Source organism: Alosa alosa, chromosome 1 (assembly GCF_017589495.1).
Source record: "Alosa alosa isolate M-15738 ecotype Scorff River chromosome 1, AALO_Geno_1.1, whole genome shotgun sequence".
In the NCBI taxonomy this organism is placed as follows: domain Eukaryota; kingdom Metazoa; phylum Chordata; class Actinopteri; order Clupeiformes; family Clupeidae; genus Alosa; species Alosa alosa.
The window spans coordinates 972,953-995,452 of NC_063189.1; the positions used below are offsets into that span (position 1 = coordinate 972,953).

At 42.2% G+C, this 22,500-nt stretch overlaps 1 protein-coding gene across 1 annotated transcript in view; it reads left to right on the forward strand.

Annotated features, from left to right (window-relative positions):
• exoc3l4 (exocyst complex component 3-like 4) overlaps nt 1-22,500 on the forward strand; it is a 45,036-nt gene that overhangs the window by 1,503 nt on the left and 21,033 nt on the right. Inside the window, exons 2-6 of the mRNA XM_048250263.1 lie at nt 1-49; nt 179-412; nt 13,856-14,465; nt 17,556-17,673; nt 18,002-18,127. The exon at nt 1-49 is cut by the window's left edge and continues 59 nt beyond it. Coding sequence (XP_048106220.1) covers nt 1-49; nt 179-412; nt 13,856-14,465; nt 17,556-17,673; nt 18,002-18,127 — 1,137 coding nt within the window. The remainder of the gene's footprint in view (nt 50-178; nt 413-13,855; nt 14,466-17,555; nt 17,674-18,001; nt 18,128-22,500) is intronic.

A 22,500-nucleotide genomic window follows, 5' to 3' on the forward strand; every position in this document is an offset into this window, starting at 1 on the left:
GGAGGAAGCCCACTTAGATCACCCCAGTCCCACACAAGAGCACAATCAGGTACACACACGCACACACACACACACACACACGCACGCACCACAAACTGAAAGAGAAATGATAAGAACACACACACACACACAGAGGCAAATACATACACACACTCTTTATCTTTATGTATGATTCCAGAATCCTCCGTTGCCCTGGGCGACCTGCTCATGAAAAAAGGGGCATCTCTCCGTCGCAGCCTCCGCCTGGGAAGCAAACGCCATGCCCCCGAGCGCTCAGCCAATCAGGAGCCACTACACTGTGTCGTGGAGGCCAGCCAATCAGAGCAGAGCACCAGCAGGTCAGAGGTCACAGAGACAGTAGAGGTCAGAGAGTCGTACGTCCTCCCCGAGATCCCACCCCTGCCCCTCTCAGGTGACCACACCCACACACACACACACACTACACACACACACTGCACACGACACACACACACATACACACACTACACAAACACACACTGCACACGCACGTGCCCACGCACACACACATACATACACACACACACACACAGTACACACACACACACTGCACGCGCACGTGCCCACGCACACACACACACACATACACACAAACACACACACACATACACACTCACACACACACACTGCACATTGCACGCACACGTGCCCACGCACACGCACACACACACACACAAACACACACACACATACACACACGTACACACATAGACACACACACTACACACACACACACTGCACGCGCATGTGCCCACGCACGCACGCACGCACACACACACACACTACACCAGCGTTTCTCAAACTGTGGGTCGCGACCCACTACTGGGTCACGGAGACATACCAGGTGGGGCGTGAACTGACTTGAAAACAGGAGTTTTTTATTTATTTTTTTATCTGTAGCCTGGGCCCAGGTAGCACCCGATGCGAATGGACGACTGTGTTATTCATAGGGAAGCCGTGTCAAGGCAGCTTAGTTAGTCCCGACCTGAATGAGATTTTGAACGTTGTTGTGAGAGTGGTGAATTTCATCAAGACCCGCCCTTAAAAGCTGCCTCTGTTCCCGCGACTTTATGAGGAGATGGGAGCTGACCACACAGCTGTAGCCTACTGTTTCACAGCGAGGCAAGGTGGCTTTCCCGAGGCAAAGTGCTGTCGCGCGTGTTTGAGCTCCATGTCGCCTCTTCTTGGAGGAAGAACGCATGTTTCAATCTGCAAGCACATTCACTAATGAACATTTCTTGATGAAGCTGGCCTATCTTAGCGATATATTTGGAAAGCTCAATGAGCTAAATCTACAGTTACAAGGCAAAGACAAGCACGCACCTCACCTAGCAGATAAGATTACTGCATTCACCAAAAAACTCGAGGTATGGGACAGGCACCTCGATCGTGACAGTATTAATGCCTTTGAGAATCTGATTGAAATTGCTGAAACGTCTGATTCGGGAGCCACTCTTGTGATCCCATGTATTAAACAGTAGGCCTACATCACATCCCTGCAAAGTTTATTTAAAAAATATTTCCCAACCAGCAGTGCTCAGTATGACTGGATTATGGATCAATTTAATGCAGCATGTTGGTAGGCTATTTCATTGAATATATTGTACAATGCTGTAAAATATTGGCCTGTGCTTGCTAATATGTTGCTGGAAAACAGAAATATGTGTGTTTAATTTACAGTGGCACATTATGTATTTATTTATATTATATCTGCAGCACCAGCTGATTTTATCTCTGCTGAAGAGGACATATTTAGAACTTGTCATTATTTCAATAAATTTGACAATTTTAAGCTTGATGCACTTTCTTAGAGCGCTGATAGACAGGTGGGGCTCGAAAATGCCCCCTTGATCAAAGTGGGGAATGAAAGAAAAAGTTTGAGAACCACTGCACTACACACATACACACAAACACACACACACACACACACACACAAACACACACACACACACACAAACACACACACATAAATACACACACTCACATGCATATACACACACACACACACCCACGAACACACAAAGACGAGAACCACTGCACTACACACATACACACAAACACATACATATACACACACACACACACATACACACAAACACACACACACACATACACACATAAATACACACACACACACACACACACAAACATACACACATAAATACACACACTCACATGCATACACACACACACACACACACACACACACACACACACCCACGAACACACAAACACGAACATACAGACACACACACTCACATACACACACACACAAACACTCACTCACTGTTGTAGACATTTTGGTCCTTTTCCTAAGTTTGTTTATGTTCTAAATCATTTGCTATGTCTTGACTCATATAATGTTATTTACATCTTAGCATATTTACTTCATTTCTTTGTTGTTTCGATTGTTTATGTATATTTCTTTAATTGCATCATGCACATGTCTCTAAGTCTTGCATGTATGTGGTGATTGGGTAAAAACACACACACACACAAACACACAAGTCTTGTGTGTCTTGCACGTATGTGGTGATTGGGTAATTGAAAGCAATTAGGCAGATTGGCTGAGCTTTAGTTGATTCCTCTTCTTTTTGTGTACGTCACGGGAGCAACCCATCAGGTAGTTCTTGGATTGGTTGGTAGAAGTTGGATCGCAGTACAGTGATATAATACACATTTTTGACCACTTTGATCTGCTTGGAACACTTGGATCTGCACTTGGAAAATAAATTGAGTATATGTGAAAACTGTTGTCAAAGTTCAAATCCGCCACCAATTCACCAGGCTCACGGCCTTGAAGTCTTCAACGTAGAACAATTGGAAGCTCTTGAAAAGACCTTCAGCAGTGTGGACGTGTTCTGACGAGATGACGTGCCAAGAGAAGGATAGTATGAGTGAAGCCGGTAGTAGTAGGGCGATAGCGGACGAGTGTGGCAGCGGGAGTTTTACTCTTGATAGAGAAGTTGCATAGCGTTGTTTTACTCTTGGATAGAGAAGTTGTATAGCGTTGTTTTCGTCTCTGGTGCCCGGGTGCATGGATTACCCTGAGAGAAGAAACAATAGCGTTGTTTTACTCTTGGATAGAGAAGTTGCATAGCGTTGTTTTACTCTTGGATAGAGAAGTTGCATAGCGTTGTTTTACTCTTGGATAGAGAAGTTGCATAGCGTTGTTTTACTCTTGGATAGAGAAGTTGCATAGCGTTGTTTTACTCTTGGATAGAGAAGTTGCATAGCGTTGTTTTACTCTTGGATAGAGAAGTTGCATAGCGTTGTTTTACTCTTGGATAGAGAAGTTGCATAGCGTTGTTTTACTCTTGGATAGAGAAGTTGCATAGCGTTGTTTTACTCTTGGATAGAGAAGTTGCATAGCGTTGTTTTACTCTTGGATAGAGAAGTTGCATAGCGTTGTTTTACTCTTGGATAGAGAAGTTGCATAGCGTTGTTTTACTCTTGGATAGAGAAGTTGCATAGCGTTGTTTTACTCTTGGATAGAGAAGTTGCATAGCGTTGTTTTACTCTTGGATAGAGAAGTTGCATAGCGTTGTTTTACTCTTGGATATTTCGCTTGGATAGAGAAGTTGCCGTTGTTTTACTCTTGGATAGAGAAGTTGTATGTTGTTTTAGTCTCTGCCCGAGTGAAACCCTGAGAGAAGAAAACAAATTCACAGAGTTGTATGGCCTCTCTGGTGAATATGCATGGATTACCCTGAGAGAAGAAACAAATTCACAGACCCCGACAACCTTCTGGAATATGCAGTGGAGTTAGGCCTTCCTGATGTGGCGTGCACAACCTAAGACTTTTTGTTTTCGTTTATTCTTTTTTTATTTTCTTTATTAGCTTAAGTATTGTATACTGGGAGAAGCCTATTTTTTTGTTGGTGAATTAAGACGACGTGTCGGAAACTCGTGTCTGGTGGCATATTCCAATTACTGTTCATGAAAGGATGGATGCATGTTTATAGAGACTGCTGTTTCCATACTATTAGTCAAAACGTATGGGAACAATTGACTTAGACTTTGAAGTTTTTGGGTTTTGTTGAACGGGTTTATTTTATGTTTGCCTTTGTTTTATGCTTAAATCACAGCCTGTGTTCTGCCCCGAAACCTCCCAGACTTACATTTTTGCTTATGTCATACGAATGTCTGATGATTGATAAATGTGATGGACTTTTCAATACAGTGTCTTTTCCTTAAAATTGCTGGCGAACTCTAGTCTCCTTTCCCAAATACAAAAAATAGCTGGCGTAGCTAGAATGATATTTATATCCTGGTTTCGGTCACGTTACAAGTCAACAACCTGATCCTCAGTGTTGGCAAGACAAAGGAGATCATTGTTGACTTCAGGAAATCTCGGCCATCAGACACCTCTGATAGCACATTTTTACTACCACATTTCTCTGGAGACTCAGTCAGGACGATGGAAAATCAGGATGCAGGCTTTTATTCTTTTCAATGAGGGGCCAGTGCCCCTCAAGGGAGAGATGCATGTTTGTGTCACCCCATCATGGGTTTCACCAGTATTCTCTAACTATACAGAACAAGTCTACCATATTTAAGTTACACACAAAGAGAAGGAGTGACCTACTATGCATATGCAATGTAAAGGTGGGAGGGGATGCAGCCTCTTGGTGCCATCAGGTCTGGTCAGCTTCTATTGTATTTTAATTAAAACTACCCCCTTTCCTGGGAAGGTCTTCACAACTCACAAATGACCATAAGAAGTACACAGTATGTACATTTACAGAAATGATTCTGATTCACACCACTTTCACCTTTCCTTATCAATGACACTGCAGGTCGTCAATAGCACCAACTTCCTGAGGGGTGCAAATCACCGACAAACTAACCTGGTCCCTTAACACAACCTCCCTGGCAAATCACCGACAAACTAACCTGGTCCCTTAACACAACCTCCCTGGCAAATCACCTACAAACTAACCTGGTCCCTTAACACAACCTCCCTGGCAAATCACCTACAAACTAACCTGGTCCCTTAACACAACCTCCCTGGCAAATCACCTACAAACTAACCTGGTCCCTTAACACAACCTCCCTGGCAAATCACCTACAAACTAACCTGGTCCCTTAACACAACCTCAGCAGCGCCTGCACTTCCTGCACCGGATTGCCCTCTGTGCACCACAGACCTCCACGGGATCCTCACTGGACTGCATGCTGCTGCCTCTGATAGTGCAATATCACTATGTTACTTTATTCTTTTATCATTGCACTTTTTATACATTTAGAAATGTTAACCTTTTTATATTATACCAGCACTTTATTTTCTATTTGAAAAAAAGGATGGTGTGTTTATCAATGACAATAAAGAAAGTCTAAGTTTAAGTCACCAAAATGTTATTTTGGCAACAATGCTCTAATACAGGGATTCCAAACTGTGGTACGCAAGCTGCCACTAGGGGGTACGGGAGATGAAGGGCTGTATTTTGCACACCAGCGCATGGCGTAAAGCTCGTTTTCCACCCGCGCAAAGTTAGCTCGTTATTCACCAGCGCATGGCGTAAAGCTCGTTTTCCACCCGCGCAAAGTTTAATTCGGTATTTTGCACATTTTAAACAATGCACCCAGGGGTGTGGCAATTAACAACCTAGGGAGGGGCCTGGCGCATTGTCGAAAAATCGCTATTGTACACCTGGTCAGAAGTCTATGGCGAGTTGTTTATATGTTATTTTAAGAGCGCATTGTCAACAGTCATATTGGCAGGTGCACGCACCATCCTTCTATCATTCATGAATGCACACCAGCGCACGTCCATGCAAAACATTACAAGTTGCACGATTACAATAGGAAACATAATTAGAATACAGATTTTACGAAATACTGTACATCTCATGGAGTGTTGCACGGTGCACCGATACAACAAAAGTATCGCAATACCCTGACATTAAAAATGTCACAATGCCTAATTTTATTAGTATCGATACTTTTGAGAATGACCGTGTTCTTTTGAAGTAACATGCGTGTGCACAAGGCATGCTTCTAGCGCCTCCTCCCCTAACCTGTGGCTGTGCGTCGTTTCTCCTCACACACGTAAGCACAGCTGTCGTGCTATAAACAGCGAGACATGGCTGCTAGTTCAAGTGATGCTATGGTAACACATAATAATAGGCTAATATCAAGTTGATTTGCTCACTTGCATCTCTTAAGTTTGTGTTGCTAACCTACCTAGGCTGTGGGATTTTGGTCATTTAGGCCTACTATTTGGGTTCAATGTAATTTAGAAATAGGCTAAGCAACCATTGCAAACTTTTACATCTGAAGAGAGATCCTTGCTAACTATCCCGCTAGCTCAGGTCACGTTTGACAAAATCATGAATGAACATTGCAAGACACTTATCTCTTCTATGATCCCAGAAAGATTTTCTTCGACTTGTACATTTTTTGAACATTTATTTTATCTAATGACATACAAAACATAATTAATTGCATCCACATATCCTTATGCGCTATGTGCAACTTTTATTCACTAAAACCGTGAGTCAAGGTCAATTACTCTCACATATCTCTTAAAGTGAGTCAATTACACCTACACATCACTAATGTGCTCTCAATTAGACCTACACACCACATTAAAGATAATTATGCCTAAGTGTAATAGTTTAAAAATAGTTATAGTTTTAGAATAGTTTTCAAATTGCTAAATATATTTACTAGTAATTATGCAGAATATATGAAATATGACATTAGCCATCATTTTCCATGTGTGTTTGTGTGGAGAGAGTCAAGCAGAATCTGGGATGGCCACTGGTGTGAATGATCACACTACAGTATATTCAATATTACTGATGATGATGTCAAGGTGGTGGGGCCCCCAAATCAAATACATTTTTAAAAAAGTATCGAAGTATCGAAATCGCAATTCTTGACTTTGTATCGGTATCGAAACATTAATTTTGGTATCGTGACAACACTAATCTCATGATGAGTAGTTATTCACCATCATTTGCAAATTGGTAATGACGGTTAAAAGTGATTAGGGGAGAGGCGAGAGACACGTATGGAGCACAGCTGAAGACGCTCTGTCACGAAATATAAGCAACTCCTCTGCAGGATAAATGTTGTTTTATTCAGTCATTTGAGCAATATTAGGGTAAGTGTTGCTTTTTCCAGTCTATGTTTTCGATGGTAACCCATTGTCAGTCAATAGTGAAAGTAACTGCATATAACTGTCTTGTCGTTGACTGACACCTTGGTGAAAATGAGTTCAAATAATAGACGAGTGCAAATGCGTGAAGGCTATGCTAGGTTTTAGTAAAGCATGGTTTAAGAATGACTATTCCATACGGTCTCGCAAGCAGCCTCCTTCAAATGCGCCGTTGAATGCCAAAATACCGATGCATTTATTTGACATATCGCTTTATGCCAAGTTAAAGGAATGACAGATGTCATTCTCATTGGTTTAAATGATGTTACGCCCCAAACACACCCATATGACTGATTAAAAAACCTAGGAACACCTTGTTGCGCCATGCGCTGCACGTTTGATAACGAAACCCCTCCCAATGTGAACTGGACATCCTACTAAATTTGAATAGACTTTTGACGAGTGACGATGCACTTTAGAATGTCGTGATAGGGCCCGAAAAGGGCAATGTCGGAAAGGTGTTAAAAATGATTAATTAATTAATCTAATTAATTCATAAATAATAAATAATTTTGAATCGGATTATAATGATATGGAAACATGAAATTAAAGGAAATCATTTGTAAACTCTATAATAGACTATGTTTTCATTAAAAAATAAGATACCCACAATGCACGTGATTTCCTGCGGGCAGCCAGAATATCTGGCGCGTTAGTTTCGTTGAAGTATAGGCTAGGTAGAAGGCTGCGCAAACATGGAAAACTGGCTAAAAACAGAGACACTGTCCAAAAGGCCTAAATAAAGCAATCGAAGAGGAGAAGCGAGAGAAACAGAGCAGGACACAGGTAACGATGGGGTGGGGGCAGACTGATGGAGGTGAAGGTGGAGCGCAGGGGGATAAAAGAAAGACAGACAGAAAGAGGACAAGACAGAAAAGACTGCGCGAAGAAAACGAAAGTATGATGAGGCATATAGCCCTAGGCTTCACATGGATTGGGAGACAGACTGCCCAAAGCCACAGTATGTGGTTTGCAGTGAGGTGCTATCTAACCAGTCTACTGTAATGTTCTCCATTCTTTTTAGCGTGATAGCTCATAGACCAGTTGCACATTTTGATTTTGTTATCATGTAGGGTGGCCAGTTAAACATGATGCCTGGAATGCGTCAATAGAATGTGTTACTTTTTTATGTGTCGAATGGTGGGGGTACGCGAGCCGAGTCAGGATGTAGAAGGTGGTCCGCGGGAAAAAAAGTTTGGGAACCGCTGCTCTAATAGAGATGATGGGAAAATGATATCACTGAAGTCCTTATAAAATAGAGAATGTCTTCTCTTCCACCTGTGAAAATAATTTTTGATGGTGACCCTCTGCATTTTAGATCTTTTATCAAAGCATTTTTGCAAGGAATTGAAACCAAAACCGACAACTTTATTATTTAGAGCAGTTCACAGCTGGTCAGCTCAAGAACTTGGTGCAGAGCTGCATGCACATCCATCGAAAAACCGCATATGCTGAAGCAAAGCAACAACTAGAATGGAACTTTGGAAACAGAGTAAAGATCACCTCTGCATTTGTTAATAACGCACTGAATTGGTCAATCATTAAGTCAGATGATGCTTTTGCATCAAGATGCTATGCATTATCCCTAAGGAGCTGTTTTAATACCATGAATGAAGCTGGTTTTATTAATGAACTGGAAAAGCTTGTGAGCCTTCAGATTGCGAGATAAATGGAGAGTGGCAGTCTTCAACATTTTGGAGAAAAACACGATCGCAGACCAACGCTGAAGGACCTGCTAGAGTTTTTGGAAAAGCCGCATTGGATCCTGTCTTTGGAGAGGCCCAGAACCCAAAAGAACGGGTAACTGTTAAAACAACAAACCCAGTGTACAACTCTAAAGCCAACTTTGCTACTGTTGTCCCTGTATCAGAACAGACTAATAATAGACCACAGCCAAGTTACTGTATAACCACTCAAAGACATGCAACACAAATCCATTGTCTTTTCTGTGACAAGCCCATTCTATTGAACTGTGTGATTCATTCAAACAGAAACCCAACAAGGAAAAAGACCAAACGTTTGTGTTTCGGCTGCCTAGAACAAGGGTAATAATATATAGGGGAATAATTCCATGGAAATGCATGGATTCCAGTTGCTGCTACTGAAAGAAACTGGAATCCATGCATTTCCACTGAATTATTTTTGGAATCTGATCCCTTATCATACCTGTTCATTCTTACTCGTCGCTCGACTTATCGTGACTAAATTCAACATGGCTGCAAACGCTAAACTTTGTGAAGATACTGTCTGTATAAATCGTCTTGTAAGTAAACTACCAGTGCTTTTTCAAAGTTCTCAATGTCTCGTTTTAAATGTCAGGGCCCTCAGAAGTCTACCAATGAAGTGTGGAGATACCTTGAGCCTCGTAAATGGTGTAAAACAGTGATTTATTTGCATGGCTAGGCCGATGCCCGAGGCCCCCCCCAATTGAAGATAAGATAAGAGATATGACTTTATTGATCCCACAGCTGGGAAAAGCTGTTGGTAGCATAGATAGATAGATAGATAGATAGATTGATAGGTACTTTATTGATCCCCAGGGGAAATTCAAGGCATCGGCTAACTAGCGCCAGATTTCGGAGTGCAGGGGACAAGCCGAGATGGGCTATGAGACATACATTAAACATACATTTAAAATAGACATAAATCAGGGTGTAAAACTTAACAGACAGCTCACAACGCCGTAGGCAGACATAGGCCTAGCTCTAAAGACCAGAAAATGTAAAGTCCAACTTGTTATTAGAGATGTTCAACATACACATACACATACACACATATTGTAGTTTTTGGGTATGAAGGTACACTTTACATAAATTGAAACATTTACACAACTTCAATGCACTGCAAATCAGCATGTCTGGCTGAATGGATGTCAGCTTTAAGCAGAGATCAGACCAGCGTTTCCGCTATTTTTTTTTTTAACAGTGTATGCAGGTCGCCCCCAAGGGAAAAAAAAAAAAGGTTACAAGGCTAATATGAAAAATGAAAAAGCTGGGGGTCGGGTGTCACTCCCGGGATTTTGCTAATCACACCATTTAGCCTAATGTGACTTGAGAGGGACAGGATTCAGGAACTAAAACAGGCCCATCTTCTGTCTGACTCACGTCAGGTTAACCCATGCATTAAACCACATGTCACTTGAACGCTTGAACATACCGGTAGTTGACAATGGAGAAACGCTTAGCTGACTTCGTTTATGACAGAAATTAACTGTGCCAACATGTAGAAACACAACCCACAACAAATGGTGCAAATCTCCTTTACTTTATAGTACGCGATTCACATTAGGCTAACTAGGCCATCACCGTGAGTGCATACAAAAAGTTTTGCTTTAATCTAATTTACCTTTGTTACTACCAGTCGTTTTTCCCGGCGTCGATTCACAATTGAGTGCGCATCTAATGTAACAGCGGTGTCTTCGCGGAGACATCCACTCTCCAGTTTCATGTTTTGCTGTTGTTGCCAGCGAGCTAATAGGCTACGATATGGGGAATACTTTCAATACGATCAGCTTCAGAAATGAATGGGTTTTTCTGTCTGTGCTAGGCTGCACTTTTCCATCAAGTTGTGCGAAAATTGTAGTTTTTGCGATGTTGACAAACATGCATAGCACATGGAAGCTCTTGATAGCCCATGGCACTAACGTTTATAAAAACAATTTATGGAATAAAACTAGACAGGTCCCTTCTTGAATTTCCCCTTGGGAATCAATAAAGTATCTATCTATCTATCTATCTATCTAGTTTTAGACTACTTATTGTTAAATTGCAATGTGAGCGGCAGCCAGCAGGGGAGGATACGTCAGCAGGACAGTTGCAACTACATTGTGCGTTTGCCCTGATTCTGATACCGTGGGGGTATTAATTAAACCGTGGCGGGCCGCCATGCTGAAACAAACGTAGAGGAAACACTGTCAGACTCAACATTCAGTTTATTCCTATACTTTGTTTTCAATGCCACAAGCACTGAAAACCCAGTTTCACACAGATATGTGGTGGCAAAAGGCATCAGAAACATCAAAGCCTTGTTTGACATCAATGTCTTGTGTATTCTGAGTGTGTATACATCCAGAAATGTCCTTCTGTGTGAAGACAAGTTTTAAAGCAGTATCGGAAGATAACTCCACAAGGCTGTCTTGTTCCCTTGAACTCAGACCTGCGAGGGCACCCTCGTCATGTGAGACAGATGGATTCTGTATCCAGCTATGTTGCTCGCTGAGCACAGGGAAGTATCCACGGAGCTGCGTCTTCAGCGACTGCAGATGCTGTCTGATGAAATCTGCCACAGAACTCGGAATTGGCTGTTCCTCTTTGTTGAGAAATTCGCACAGATTGTCAAATGACTCGTAATTGTTTTGACCGACTCTGTCCCACAGCTCGAGCTTTCTGATTGTGCCCTCGATCTTACTGTGGACATGAAATGTTGTCACAGCTTTCCCTTGTAGGGATAGATTGAGTCCGTTTAAGTAGCCGAATATGTCCGCCAAATATGCCAAATTGCAGAGCCACTCGAAGTCACAGAATCGGTCGGACAACTCAAACCAGTCAACGAAAAATGTCCTGAGTTTGTCTCGTGGTTCAACAAGTCGAGTAAGCACCTTACCACGCGAAAGCCACCGGACTTTGGTATGCAGAAGAAGCTGTCGGTGCTCGCTCCACATCTCTGCACATCATATAGAAAACAGACGTGACTGCAGTGGATGACTTTTTATGAAATTGACCGTTTTCACTGTTTCATCTAAAGCAGTCTTCAACTTTGCAGGCATCATTTTTGTCGCCAATGCCTCTCTGTGTAGGCAGCAATGGACAGCAGTGGCCTGCGAAGCTACGGCTTTGACCCTTCTCACAACTCCGTTGAGTCTCCCCACCATGGCCTGAGCTTCGTCAGTGCTTATACACACTTGGTCCAGTCTATTTCATTGGAAACCACGAATTCATTCAACGTTTCAAAAATGGTTTCTGCTGTAGTATGTGCCAGTAGAGGACAAGTGAAGGAAATCCGATCTGACAACGGAACTAACTTCGTCAGCTCACACCGTGAGTTAAAACAATTGAATCAAAGCAAAATTCCTAATAACCTAATGCAGGACGGAATAAAATGGATGTTCAACCCCCGCATGGCGCTCATCACAGGTGTGGGAGCACTTGGTACAGGAGGCTAAGAGAGTATTGTGCTCTGTTGTCGAACAACAAGTCTTGGACGATGAGGCCTTGCAGACAGTCTTCTGTGAGGTAGAGGCGATCGTGAATGACCGCCCAAATCACCCCTTCTTCTGATGATCCCAATGATATTGAAGCTTTAACCCCTAATCACTTGCTCCAGCTAAAGGTCAAACCCATTTTGCCACCTGGGTTGTTCCGGAAGGAGGACCTCTACACCAGGAGACGTTGGAGGCAAGATCAGTACATTGCAGACTTGTTCTGGAGAAGATGGGTCAAGGAATACCTGCCCATGTTGCAAGAACGGCACAAGTGAAATAAGACTCGGCGGAACTTTGCTGTTGGGGATGTGGCCCTCATCGTTGATGAATCCGCTCCGAGAAAGTCTTGGCCCGTTGGACGCATCACTGAGGCGATAGCAGATTCCCAAGCACTTGTTCCACGAGTTTGTGTCAAGACAGGAAGAAATTAATTGGAAAAGCCTATCAGCAAAATCTGCTTCCTGCTGGAAAGGCAACAGTAAAAGTTGGCCTTCAACAGAGTCATGTGCTTGAAACTCTGACTCAGCATGTAAACTGATAGTGACATAGACATGCTCTACATCTCATAAATGCAACATACACTCAGCATGTAAACTGATAGTGACATAGACATGCTCTACATCTCATAAATGCAACATACACTCAGCATGTAAACTGATAGTGACATAGACATGCTCTACATCTCATAAATGCAACATACACTCAGCATGTAAACTGATAGTGACATAGACATGCTCTACATCTCATTATGCAACATACACTTTTTGAACAGTTACAGTACATACATTAGGATAGCTTTGGAACTTTCGTCACTTTTTGGAACTTTTTGACTTCTATGGACTATTTTTCAAAAAAAAAGAAGGAAAAAAACAATGTATGTGTTGACTTTATTATTGTATTTATTGTTACATTTAACTGAGTAAGTGTTTTGAACTTACTCTTAGATTTCTGCATAGCAATGGCTACTAATGTACTGTATATAATATGATAATTGCTTGTGAACAAGAATTAGGGGCTGGAATTTTGAAGCCATTTTGGTCCTTTTCCTAAGTTTGTTTATGTTCTAAATCATTTGCTATGTCTTGACAAATGTTATTTATATCTTAGCATTTTTGCCCACAGCCCTGAAGTGTTGAACGTAGAACAATTGGAAACTCTTGAAAAGGCTGCGACATACACACACACACACACACACATACAGTACATCCTCACCAAGAATCCACCCCTGCCTCTGTGTGTGTGTGTGTGTGTGTGTGTGTGTGTGTGTGTGTGTGTGTGTGTGTATCAGTGATGCAGATTAATAAGCTGATTGAGCTGGAGGTGTTGGAGGAGGCGCACCTGAACCTGTGTGTGTATGTGTGTGTGTGTGTGTGTATCAGTGATGCAGATTAATAAGATGATTGAGCTGGAGGTGTTGGAGGAGGCGCACCTGAACCTGTGTGTGTGTGTGTGTGTGTGTGTGTGTGTATCAGTGATGCAGATTAATAAGCTGATTGAGCTGGAGGTGTTGGAGGAGGCGCACCTGAACCTGCTGTCTCTGCGGCGGGAGTTCCATCAGCAGCAGGAGGAGGCGGGGCCGGACGCCTCACCTGTGGAGCTGGCGCACCTGGAGAAGGACCTGCACCTGCTGTACGGCGCGCTGCGCACCAAGATGGCCGCAATCGTGCGTCAGTCCAGCGTGCTGCCCGCCCGCAACAAGGAGCTGCTGGTGCAGGTGGCGCGGGTGGTGCAGGAGGAGGAGCGGAGGGGGGGGGGGGGCTGGGGGTGGAGGGACTTCTGGCGGGACGCCGTGCGGGACGGTGTGAGGGACGTGCTGCAGGCCGTGCACCTGGACACACCTGAGCGCAACACTTCCTGGTTGGCCGTGCACCTGGGGCTGCTGGGAAAAGCCATTGTGGAGAACCTGGAGAGGGTGAAGGCGGAGCTACAGGCCTCGTACCCACCCAGTTTCCGCGTCTTCGACCACTACGTGGACGCTTGCCATCAGGTCACCACCGAGCACCTGCAAAGGCTCATGGGAAGAGTGAGGGAGCTGAAGGACTACTACGCACTGTTGGACTTTATGACACACAGATATCACAGGTGAGACACACACACACACACACACTTGGACTTTATGACACATCGATATCACAGGTGAGACCATACCTGTCAACACAAATTACTCCCGTAATTTGCATGGCCTTCAAATAGGGGTAAAGGATTTTGGAAAAAAATCGAATTGCGATTTTTCTCACCAATATTGCGATTGCGATGCGATATGCGATTATTTTTAAGCTCTTTATCTTCTGTCTTATTCAACAAAGACAAGCAATATATTATTCTATAGTATGACCAACACAAAATTAGAGACAGTAAGTTTAACATAAACTGTTCTTTCCTGGAGCCCAGGCCCAGGGCTCGAAATTAACTTTTTTTCTCAGTGTCCCGAAGCTGTCCCGAATTCTACTTGGCACTGTCCCGGACTTAACCACCAGTGTCCCAAATTCAAGTTCTTGTTTTTTTCCCATTCTACATAATAAACAGCATAATAATCAGTAACTTGCATCACTTAATTAACTCGTTCTGGTCCACCATGTCAGATCTGAACAATTTATTAAACACCATTTTATTAACATTAATCATCTGCTGTTTCACACAACACTCATTTTCAGAGATTGCGCTTTTGGCTCTTTTTTGAGGTTGCACTAGACTTTCTCATTGTCCATCGTTTTGACTGACAGGGTTGTAAAACATTACGTCAATAATCTATTTTCACGTGTCTTTAATTTCAATGTCAGTTTGGTGTGATGTCATGGCCACAGATCTCAGTGAAAACTAGACTGCATTTCCGGCGGGAACTGCGAAAGTGTGCTTGCCCTGGTCCGGTCAGCAACGTGAGCAGACAGTGGCATACGCTATGCTGAACCTGGCTTGATCCAGGCATTGTAACGGTGCCTTTCAGTGTTGGAGCAGTGGCAATATCCCAAAAGCTCTAGGAGAGGGCTATTCAACTATTGGCTTGCGGGTTGAATGTGATTCGTTGGATTTTACCTTTGGCCTGCCTTCGAATTTAGCTTCTATGACTGAGATCAAATCAATAAAATAAAATGACAGCAGTGATTGGCTGCAAAATAAATAATGTCACGCGGTCTTGCGCCTCTCAAACTGGGCTATCAGGTAACCTACAGAGGAATTGAAATTATGAAATATGACCAAGGCATTAAAAGCTACTTGTTTATCAGGATACTTTTTCACTGATTTATTTTAAAAAAATATGAGCTATGAGTGTGAATGTTATATATTCCATCCCACAAAATTATGTTTTACTGGTTTATTTGACAAATAATCTATATGGATTTGCTCTATAAAGACCGTATGTCTGTTTTTTGATTGTTTTGTGAGCCTGGGGTTGTTTTGAGAGCCTATTGATGTAGCCTATCTCAGAATAAAGGAATACTTATATTACTCTAAACCACCGTCTGTAAATCAACTGTATACTACTGTCTACATTGCAACTATATTTTTGACCTGTCTCTGTATGTTTCATCACCTTTTATACTTTTGCCTCACATTGCAACACAGCTCAGATCTTTGGTTGCTAAAAGTGAAGGCCAGTCGCTCTAAATGGATGGTTGCTATGGCCAAAGGCCAGTTCTATCTCTGCCGCTGTCAAGTGGGCATATCGTAGAATTCTGATTAACCTTATCTTATTTAAAAAACATCTCTATTTTACTTATCCCACTTCCATACAGTGGGTCCCATTAAGAAGTGGCCACTTCCTGGGCGCCTAATGCGGATTCACACACAGCAGCATTATTAAATTAATCTGTCACCATATGCCTATGCTTACGCTTTGCAAAGAAAACATTTTAATTTTGATCCACATGAAACGCTACATTTCATGTACATGTTGACAATGAGTAGGCTAGTTTTGGTTGTTGGTGGTGTTATTGCATGCCTACAATGCAAAGTTCCCTCACATTGAAGCCCTGTAGACAATAGTAGACGATTTCAAAAACATCTGCTAGAGTCCTTGCCACTTCTTTTAAGCCGTAGAGGGCAAGAAAGTATAATAGTCTCTCTCATGTGCTCATAACTTAGGTTATCAGGTCACTTGCTCATGATTTGCAGGTAGCAAGCCCAGCCTATTGCTTGCCATAATGGTAATGAAAAAATATATTACTAGTAAAAAAATATTGAAATATTTAGTGTTAACCTTACTCAGCACTGAAACTTCGTTCAAAGTCCTTCATCACATGAATTAAGATTAAACTAATTTAATTTCCGAGAGCCACAAAGTCAGACCTCAGTAACTTTTTTAATGTAAGATTGTTCTTAGGTCACATATCAATCAAATCATAACAACTGCAATGGTACTGTTTTAAAATCATGTGTGTAGTAATGCCCTCTATGTAAATGTTTGTGTCTAAACATGCTTTAATGAGCTTACACTTTAATGAGCTGAATTTGAGCTTACAGTTCTTTCACCAACCTATGTGTTTTACATTAACTTACAAAATAGATACTTTAGCTTAGTCCTCAGATAGATGAGGGTTGCTGTTTGCTCTGTTAAGGTATTTCTGTCCCTTCCAAACGGCATTGAAATGGTATGTTTAGCAGCCAGAATTTCAAAATTTCCAGGGGGAGAAATCTCCGGCCCCCCTCTAACATGTGTGCGTGCGCGAGCGCGCGTGTATGGAGAGCACAGAACAATGAGAAGCCGTGTCAGTGCCACTACATGTAGATCTATTTGTTAACTAACGAAAGATCATATCTACATGAAATAGAATCAACATAGAAACGAATCAGAATCATTAAATGTTTACAAGGCTGGAAGTTATATTTACAAATTTAGGTCTACTAATGTGATTAAAATAGTTAAATAAAAAATATTTCATTCATCAATCTTATTCAATGACCTAATGCCATCATAACATAGGCCTGGGCTCCAGGAAAGAAGAGTTTATGTGAAACTTACTGTATCTAATTTTGTGTTGGTCATACTATAGAATAATATATTGCTTGTCTTTGTTGAATGACAGAAGATAAAGAGCTTAAAAATAATCGCATATCGCAATATTGGTGAGAAAAATCGCAATTAGATTTTTTTCCAAAATCGTTTACCCCTAGTGTAAAAGCGGTAGGGTGTAGCGCAGTAGTGTGTGTGTGTGTGTGTGTGTGTGTCCACAGTGAGCGCATCATGGGGAGTTTCTCTCTGCGGCCGGAGGTGAAAGAGGAGCAGAGAGAGCTCAGAATACCAGAGGAGTTTCACCAGGACATCAAGAAGCAGTACTGTCGACAGCTACAGGTCACACACACACACACACACCACAATCACCGTAATCCCAATCATGCAACACATTCACCAGGACATCAAGAAGCAGTACTGTCGACAGCTACTGTACAGGTCACCGGACTCACACACCTAGATAATGCGATCTTAACTCCTGCATGTATGCGCTCAAATGGACTCAAATTGGACTAGATGTCTATACAGCAGGTAAGTATACGCGTGTGCAGGTAAGCGGTGGGTGTGCATGCGATGCGTGCATGTGTGTGTGCAGGTCGGTGTGGTTGGCGCGTTATTATGGGCAGGTCGCGCGCGTCGCGTGTGTCGCGTCGTCGCGTGTGTGCAGGTGGAGCTGCGGGGCTCGCTGGAGAAGGTTCTGCAGCTGGAGAGGGAGGAGATGTGGGAGGAGCAACTGCAGCCCCGGGTGGAGGAGGGGCTATTTGAATCCCACATACACATGGACATCTGGACGGTACACACACACACACGCAGATACACGCACGCACGCACGCACACACACACACACACACACACACACACACACACACACACACACGGACATCTGGATGGTACACACACACATACACACACACACACACACACACACACACACGGACATCTGGATGGTACACACACACATACACACACACACACACACACACACACACACACACACACACACACACGGACATCTGGATGGTACACACACACACACACACACATACACACACACACACACACACACACACACACACACATGGACATCTGGATGGTATACACACACACACACACACACACACACACACTGACACACATGGACATCTGGACGGCACACACACACACACACACGTGGATGCGCACACACACACACACACACATGCACACACAGACACACTGACACACATGGACATCTGGACGGTACACACACACACGTGGATGCGCATATTACTACACACACACACACACACACACACACACACACACATGGACATCTGGATTTAATAATATTAACCACACACGTGGATCGCATTACACATGGACACACACACATACTGTACACACACACACACTGACACGCTTGGACATCTAGACGGTACACACACACACGCACGCAGGCACACACACACGCACACACACACACACACACACACACACACACACACACACACACACACACACACACACACACATGGACATCTGGATGGCACACACACACACACACAGAGGCGCACCTTGTCAACAGGCAAACCAAGCAACAGCTTGGAGCCCCGAGCCGCTAGGGGCCCCCCGACTTGGTCTCAGCGTGTTTGCCGGGTGGGTCAAGCGAGAATTTAAGATCCATAGAGATTGAATGATGTATTTTGCGTGCTCCTGCCCTGTTGTAGGCCAAACTAAACAGTACGGTATATGTAGGCCCTATGCTATGGCCTTATGAACAGCTGATCTGTGTTCAAAAAAAAAAAAGTTCAAAGAATCCGCACATATTTAGGCAACTGTGGTAAACGCCAATCGAGGTGCAGTGACGACGATCAACATCGGATTTTTGGCATTTAGCCTACTCAATGAAGTTATAGGTTAATGTTAATTGGCAAAAAAGATTGAACATGGTTTGCTACATTTGCTATATCTATCACGACAGTAAACTTCAGGTAGCTAGCGACAGTTACAACTAGTTAAGCAAGGAGATGGTTAACGTTTCTATGTATGTATTAGGCCTGTCTGCCATACTGTTAATTTCGTCAGACGAGACGAGAGGAAATATGTTCGTCAACGACCTTTTTTTTCATGACTAAGGCGAGACGATGGCCGAGACGGCAGTATTGTCCTGAAAACACTGACTAAGACTATCTTAAGATGCATTATTGTTGACGAAAAAAAAAGAGAGACTAAAATGTTTTGTATGAAATAAAAACTAAGATAAAATCTCCCTTCATGTTCGCTTCACAAAATGAGAAGACAGAATATCTAGCTGTTATGTTTTCAAAATATTCCAAATGAGTTAATACGCTAACAGCTTTCCTGTAGGCTAGTCTACGTGCTGCTGCTGCAACCCTATGGCTGCAACACCTAAACTACATGGAACAAGAACACTGGAGATTTCTGCCAGAGTTAGCAAGCTAACTATAAGCTTTATGCCACAATGCTACATACCCAGAAGTTGAAGCTTCTCTCATACAAATTAACATCCCCCAGAATGTCCATACGAAAATGTTCAGCATGTAATGTCAACTATTCATCTAGTTAGACTGATGATGCAAAGTTTTCTAGCAAGTAAGCTACAGTAATATGGAAAGTTCGCTAGCAGGTTAGCTATGGCTAAGATGGAGAGTCTGTTTGGGGAATGTGTTGTGTTTGGGCGCATATCGCCATCTAGCGAGGCGGAGTAAAACATTAATAGTTTGGCCTACAACAGTGTTTCTCAAACTTTTTCAGTTTCAGGACCACTTAACTAACCCTAGCTAAAAAAAAAAAAAAAAAAAAAAAAAAAAGATTAGACCTACTTCAACAGTAGCCTATAATTAGTCTACACTATAGGCCTACTCACTGAACCACCTTGCTTATTGTCTTTGCACTGCTTATTGTGTCAGAGGATTCATACTGTATGATTTAAATTGGCATATCTTACATAGACAGTGTTGCAGAACTGTTTGGATTTACATACAAAGTTATATTGCAAAACAACTCATCTATATTATATTTTACCGATCGCCTGCTCAAGGACCACTTGGGATAGCTTGCAGACCACCAGTGATCCCCGGACCACACTTTGAGAAACACTGGTCTACGAATATGACAGTGGTCCAGTCAAATCTTTTACTGTCTATGGTCAAATCCCAGCCAAGCTATAACTGTAGCTCGACTTACCTGTGCATGTAAACATACTGACTGACAAAAAATCAGAATGAGTCATTATAACAGACGAGTAGCCCTGTGGACACACACAATGTTGTTGGAAAAATTGAGATGTGTGAAACACTATTTGACTCAAATGGTAATCAGAAATAATTTGTTATAAAAAAAAATGACTAAAATGTGTTGACTAAAACTGACTAAGACTAAGATACCTTTAGTTTTCTTTTGACTAAAACTACACTAAAATGACGAGACTTTTAGTCGACTAAAACTTGACAAACAAAAAATTATATTTGAATGACTAAATATGACAAAGACTAAAAGGACATTTCAAGTGACCAAGACTAAGACTAAGACTAAATTAAAAATAGGTGATAAAATTAACACTAGTCTGCCATAACATGTTAATCGCGATGCAGTAAGGACCAAGCATACGCGTTAATTTGTTAGAACCTGATTGACGCAAAGTGCGTCAAAAAACACAACCTTTCTTCTTTGTTACATTGCTCTGGAACTGTTCATTGCAGCGAGATAAAACTTTTATTGCGTGAAAGAGCAGAGTGGCTTTCCAACAAGACTACGCACTTGTCTGTACGATCAAGTATGAAAATAAAAGAAAATCATTGAATTAAATCAAATTGCATCATATTTACAGTCTATACTTCTCTGCGTTCACCTGCTCACCCATTACTCTCGTTTGAATTACTCACAAACCCGTGATCGCATTTATATGGCAAGCATATCAGATGAAAGAGGAGACACAGGGCTATCCATTGGTACCATGAATATCGGTATCCTTTTGGCTTATAAAAACAGACTAAGTGACTGCAAAATAATAACGTCATGTACACAAACCAACGCTGCACACCCATTAAAAAAGAAATCATGAAATTAAATCAAATTGCACCATATAGTTCTCTGCGTTCACCTGCTCACCCATTACTCTCGTTTGAATTAGCCTACTTGCGAGCCCGTGATAGCTTGTGTGTTGATCCTTCTGGCTTATGAAATCAGACGAAGTGACTACAAAATAATAAAGTCATGTACAAAAACCAATGCTGCACACCCATTACTCTCATTTGAATTACTCGCGGACCCGTGATCGGATAGATATGCCACGCATGCCAGATGAAAGAGGAGACTCAGAACTATCATTTGATATCAGAGTACATCCTTCTGCTATAAAACAGACGAAGTGACAGCAAAATAATAACTTCATATAGCTGGACTTACCCCACGTTTACGAATTTTTGTCTGTTTTTGTGGCAAAGCATGTTTATTTTCCAACGCTATTGTGTGTTTCTCTATGGCAAAGCATGTTCATAATCCGGTTTTGAGACCCTAGCAAATTCCTGCATGGCATCCAATTCAAGGCTCATATTTCATCCCAATTTGTTCAACAAAGAAACCTCTTTCTTGTGTGACCGGTGGAATACACTCTGCGTTGTGATTTGCTGTTTTTGAGTGACTGACGTGACACGGGATGACGATGTATTCGCGGGCTTTTATTCTCTGCAAAACAATAGGGACAATACAGTGAAGCAGGCAGTAGGTTCTCCTTCCCCCAACTCCTCTTCCCCAGAGTGACAGAGACAGGGCAAAAGCACAGGTAACCCACACAAAACATACTAAATACAAAATACTAGATATAAAATAAAAGTAACATCAATCATTACATTTAAAAGGTTAACACAACTAGTCGCTAGGATTTAACCATTAAACTATGCTACCTAGCCTAGCTCCTGATAGAGACCTAATGGAAGTAGCCCTAGGTATGGCTAACTTAGTTAGCTAGCATGCTAATTAGCTGTACAAGGTTACAGCAAAATAACACCATGACAAAGTGATAAACAAACAGAAACAATGACACACCTGCAAAACAATAGGGACAATACAGTGAAGCAGGCAGTAGGTTCTCCTTCCCCAACTCCTGTGGTGAATTACAAATAGCATGCTAAGTAACTAGCTAGATCGCTAACAACATACAGCAGC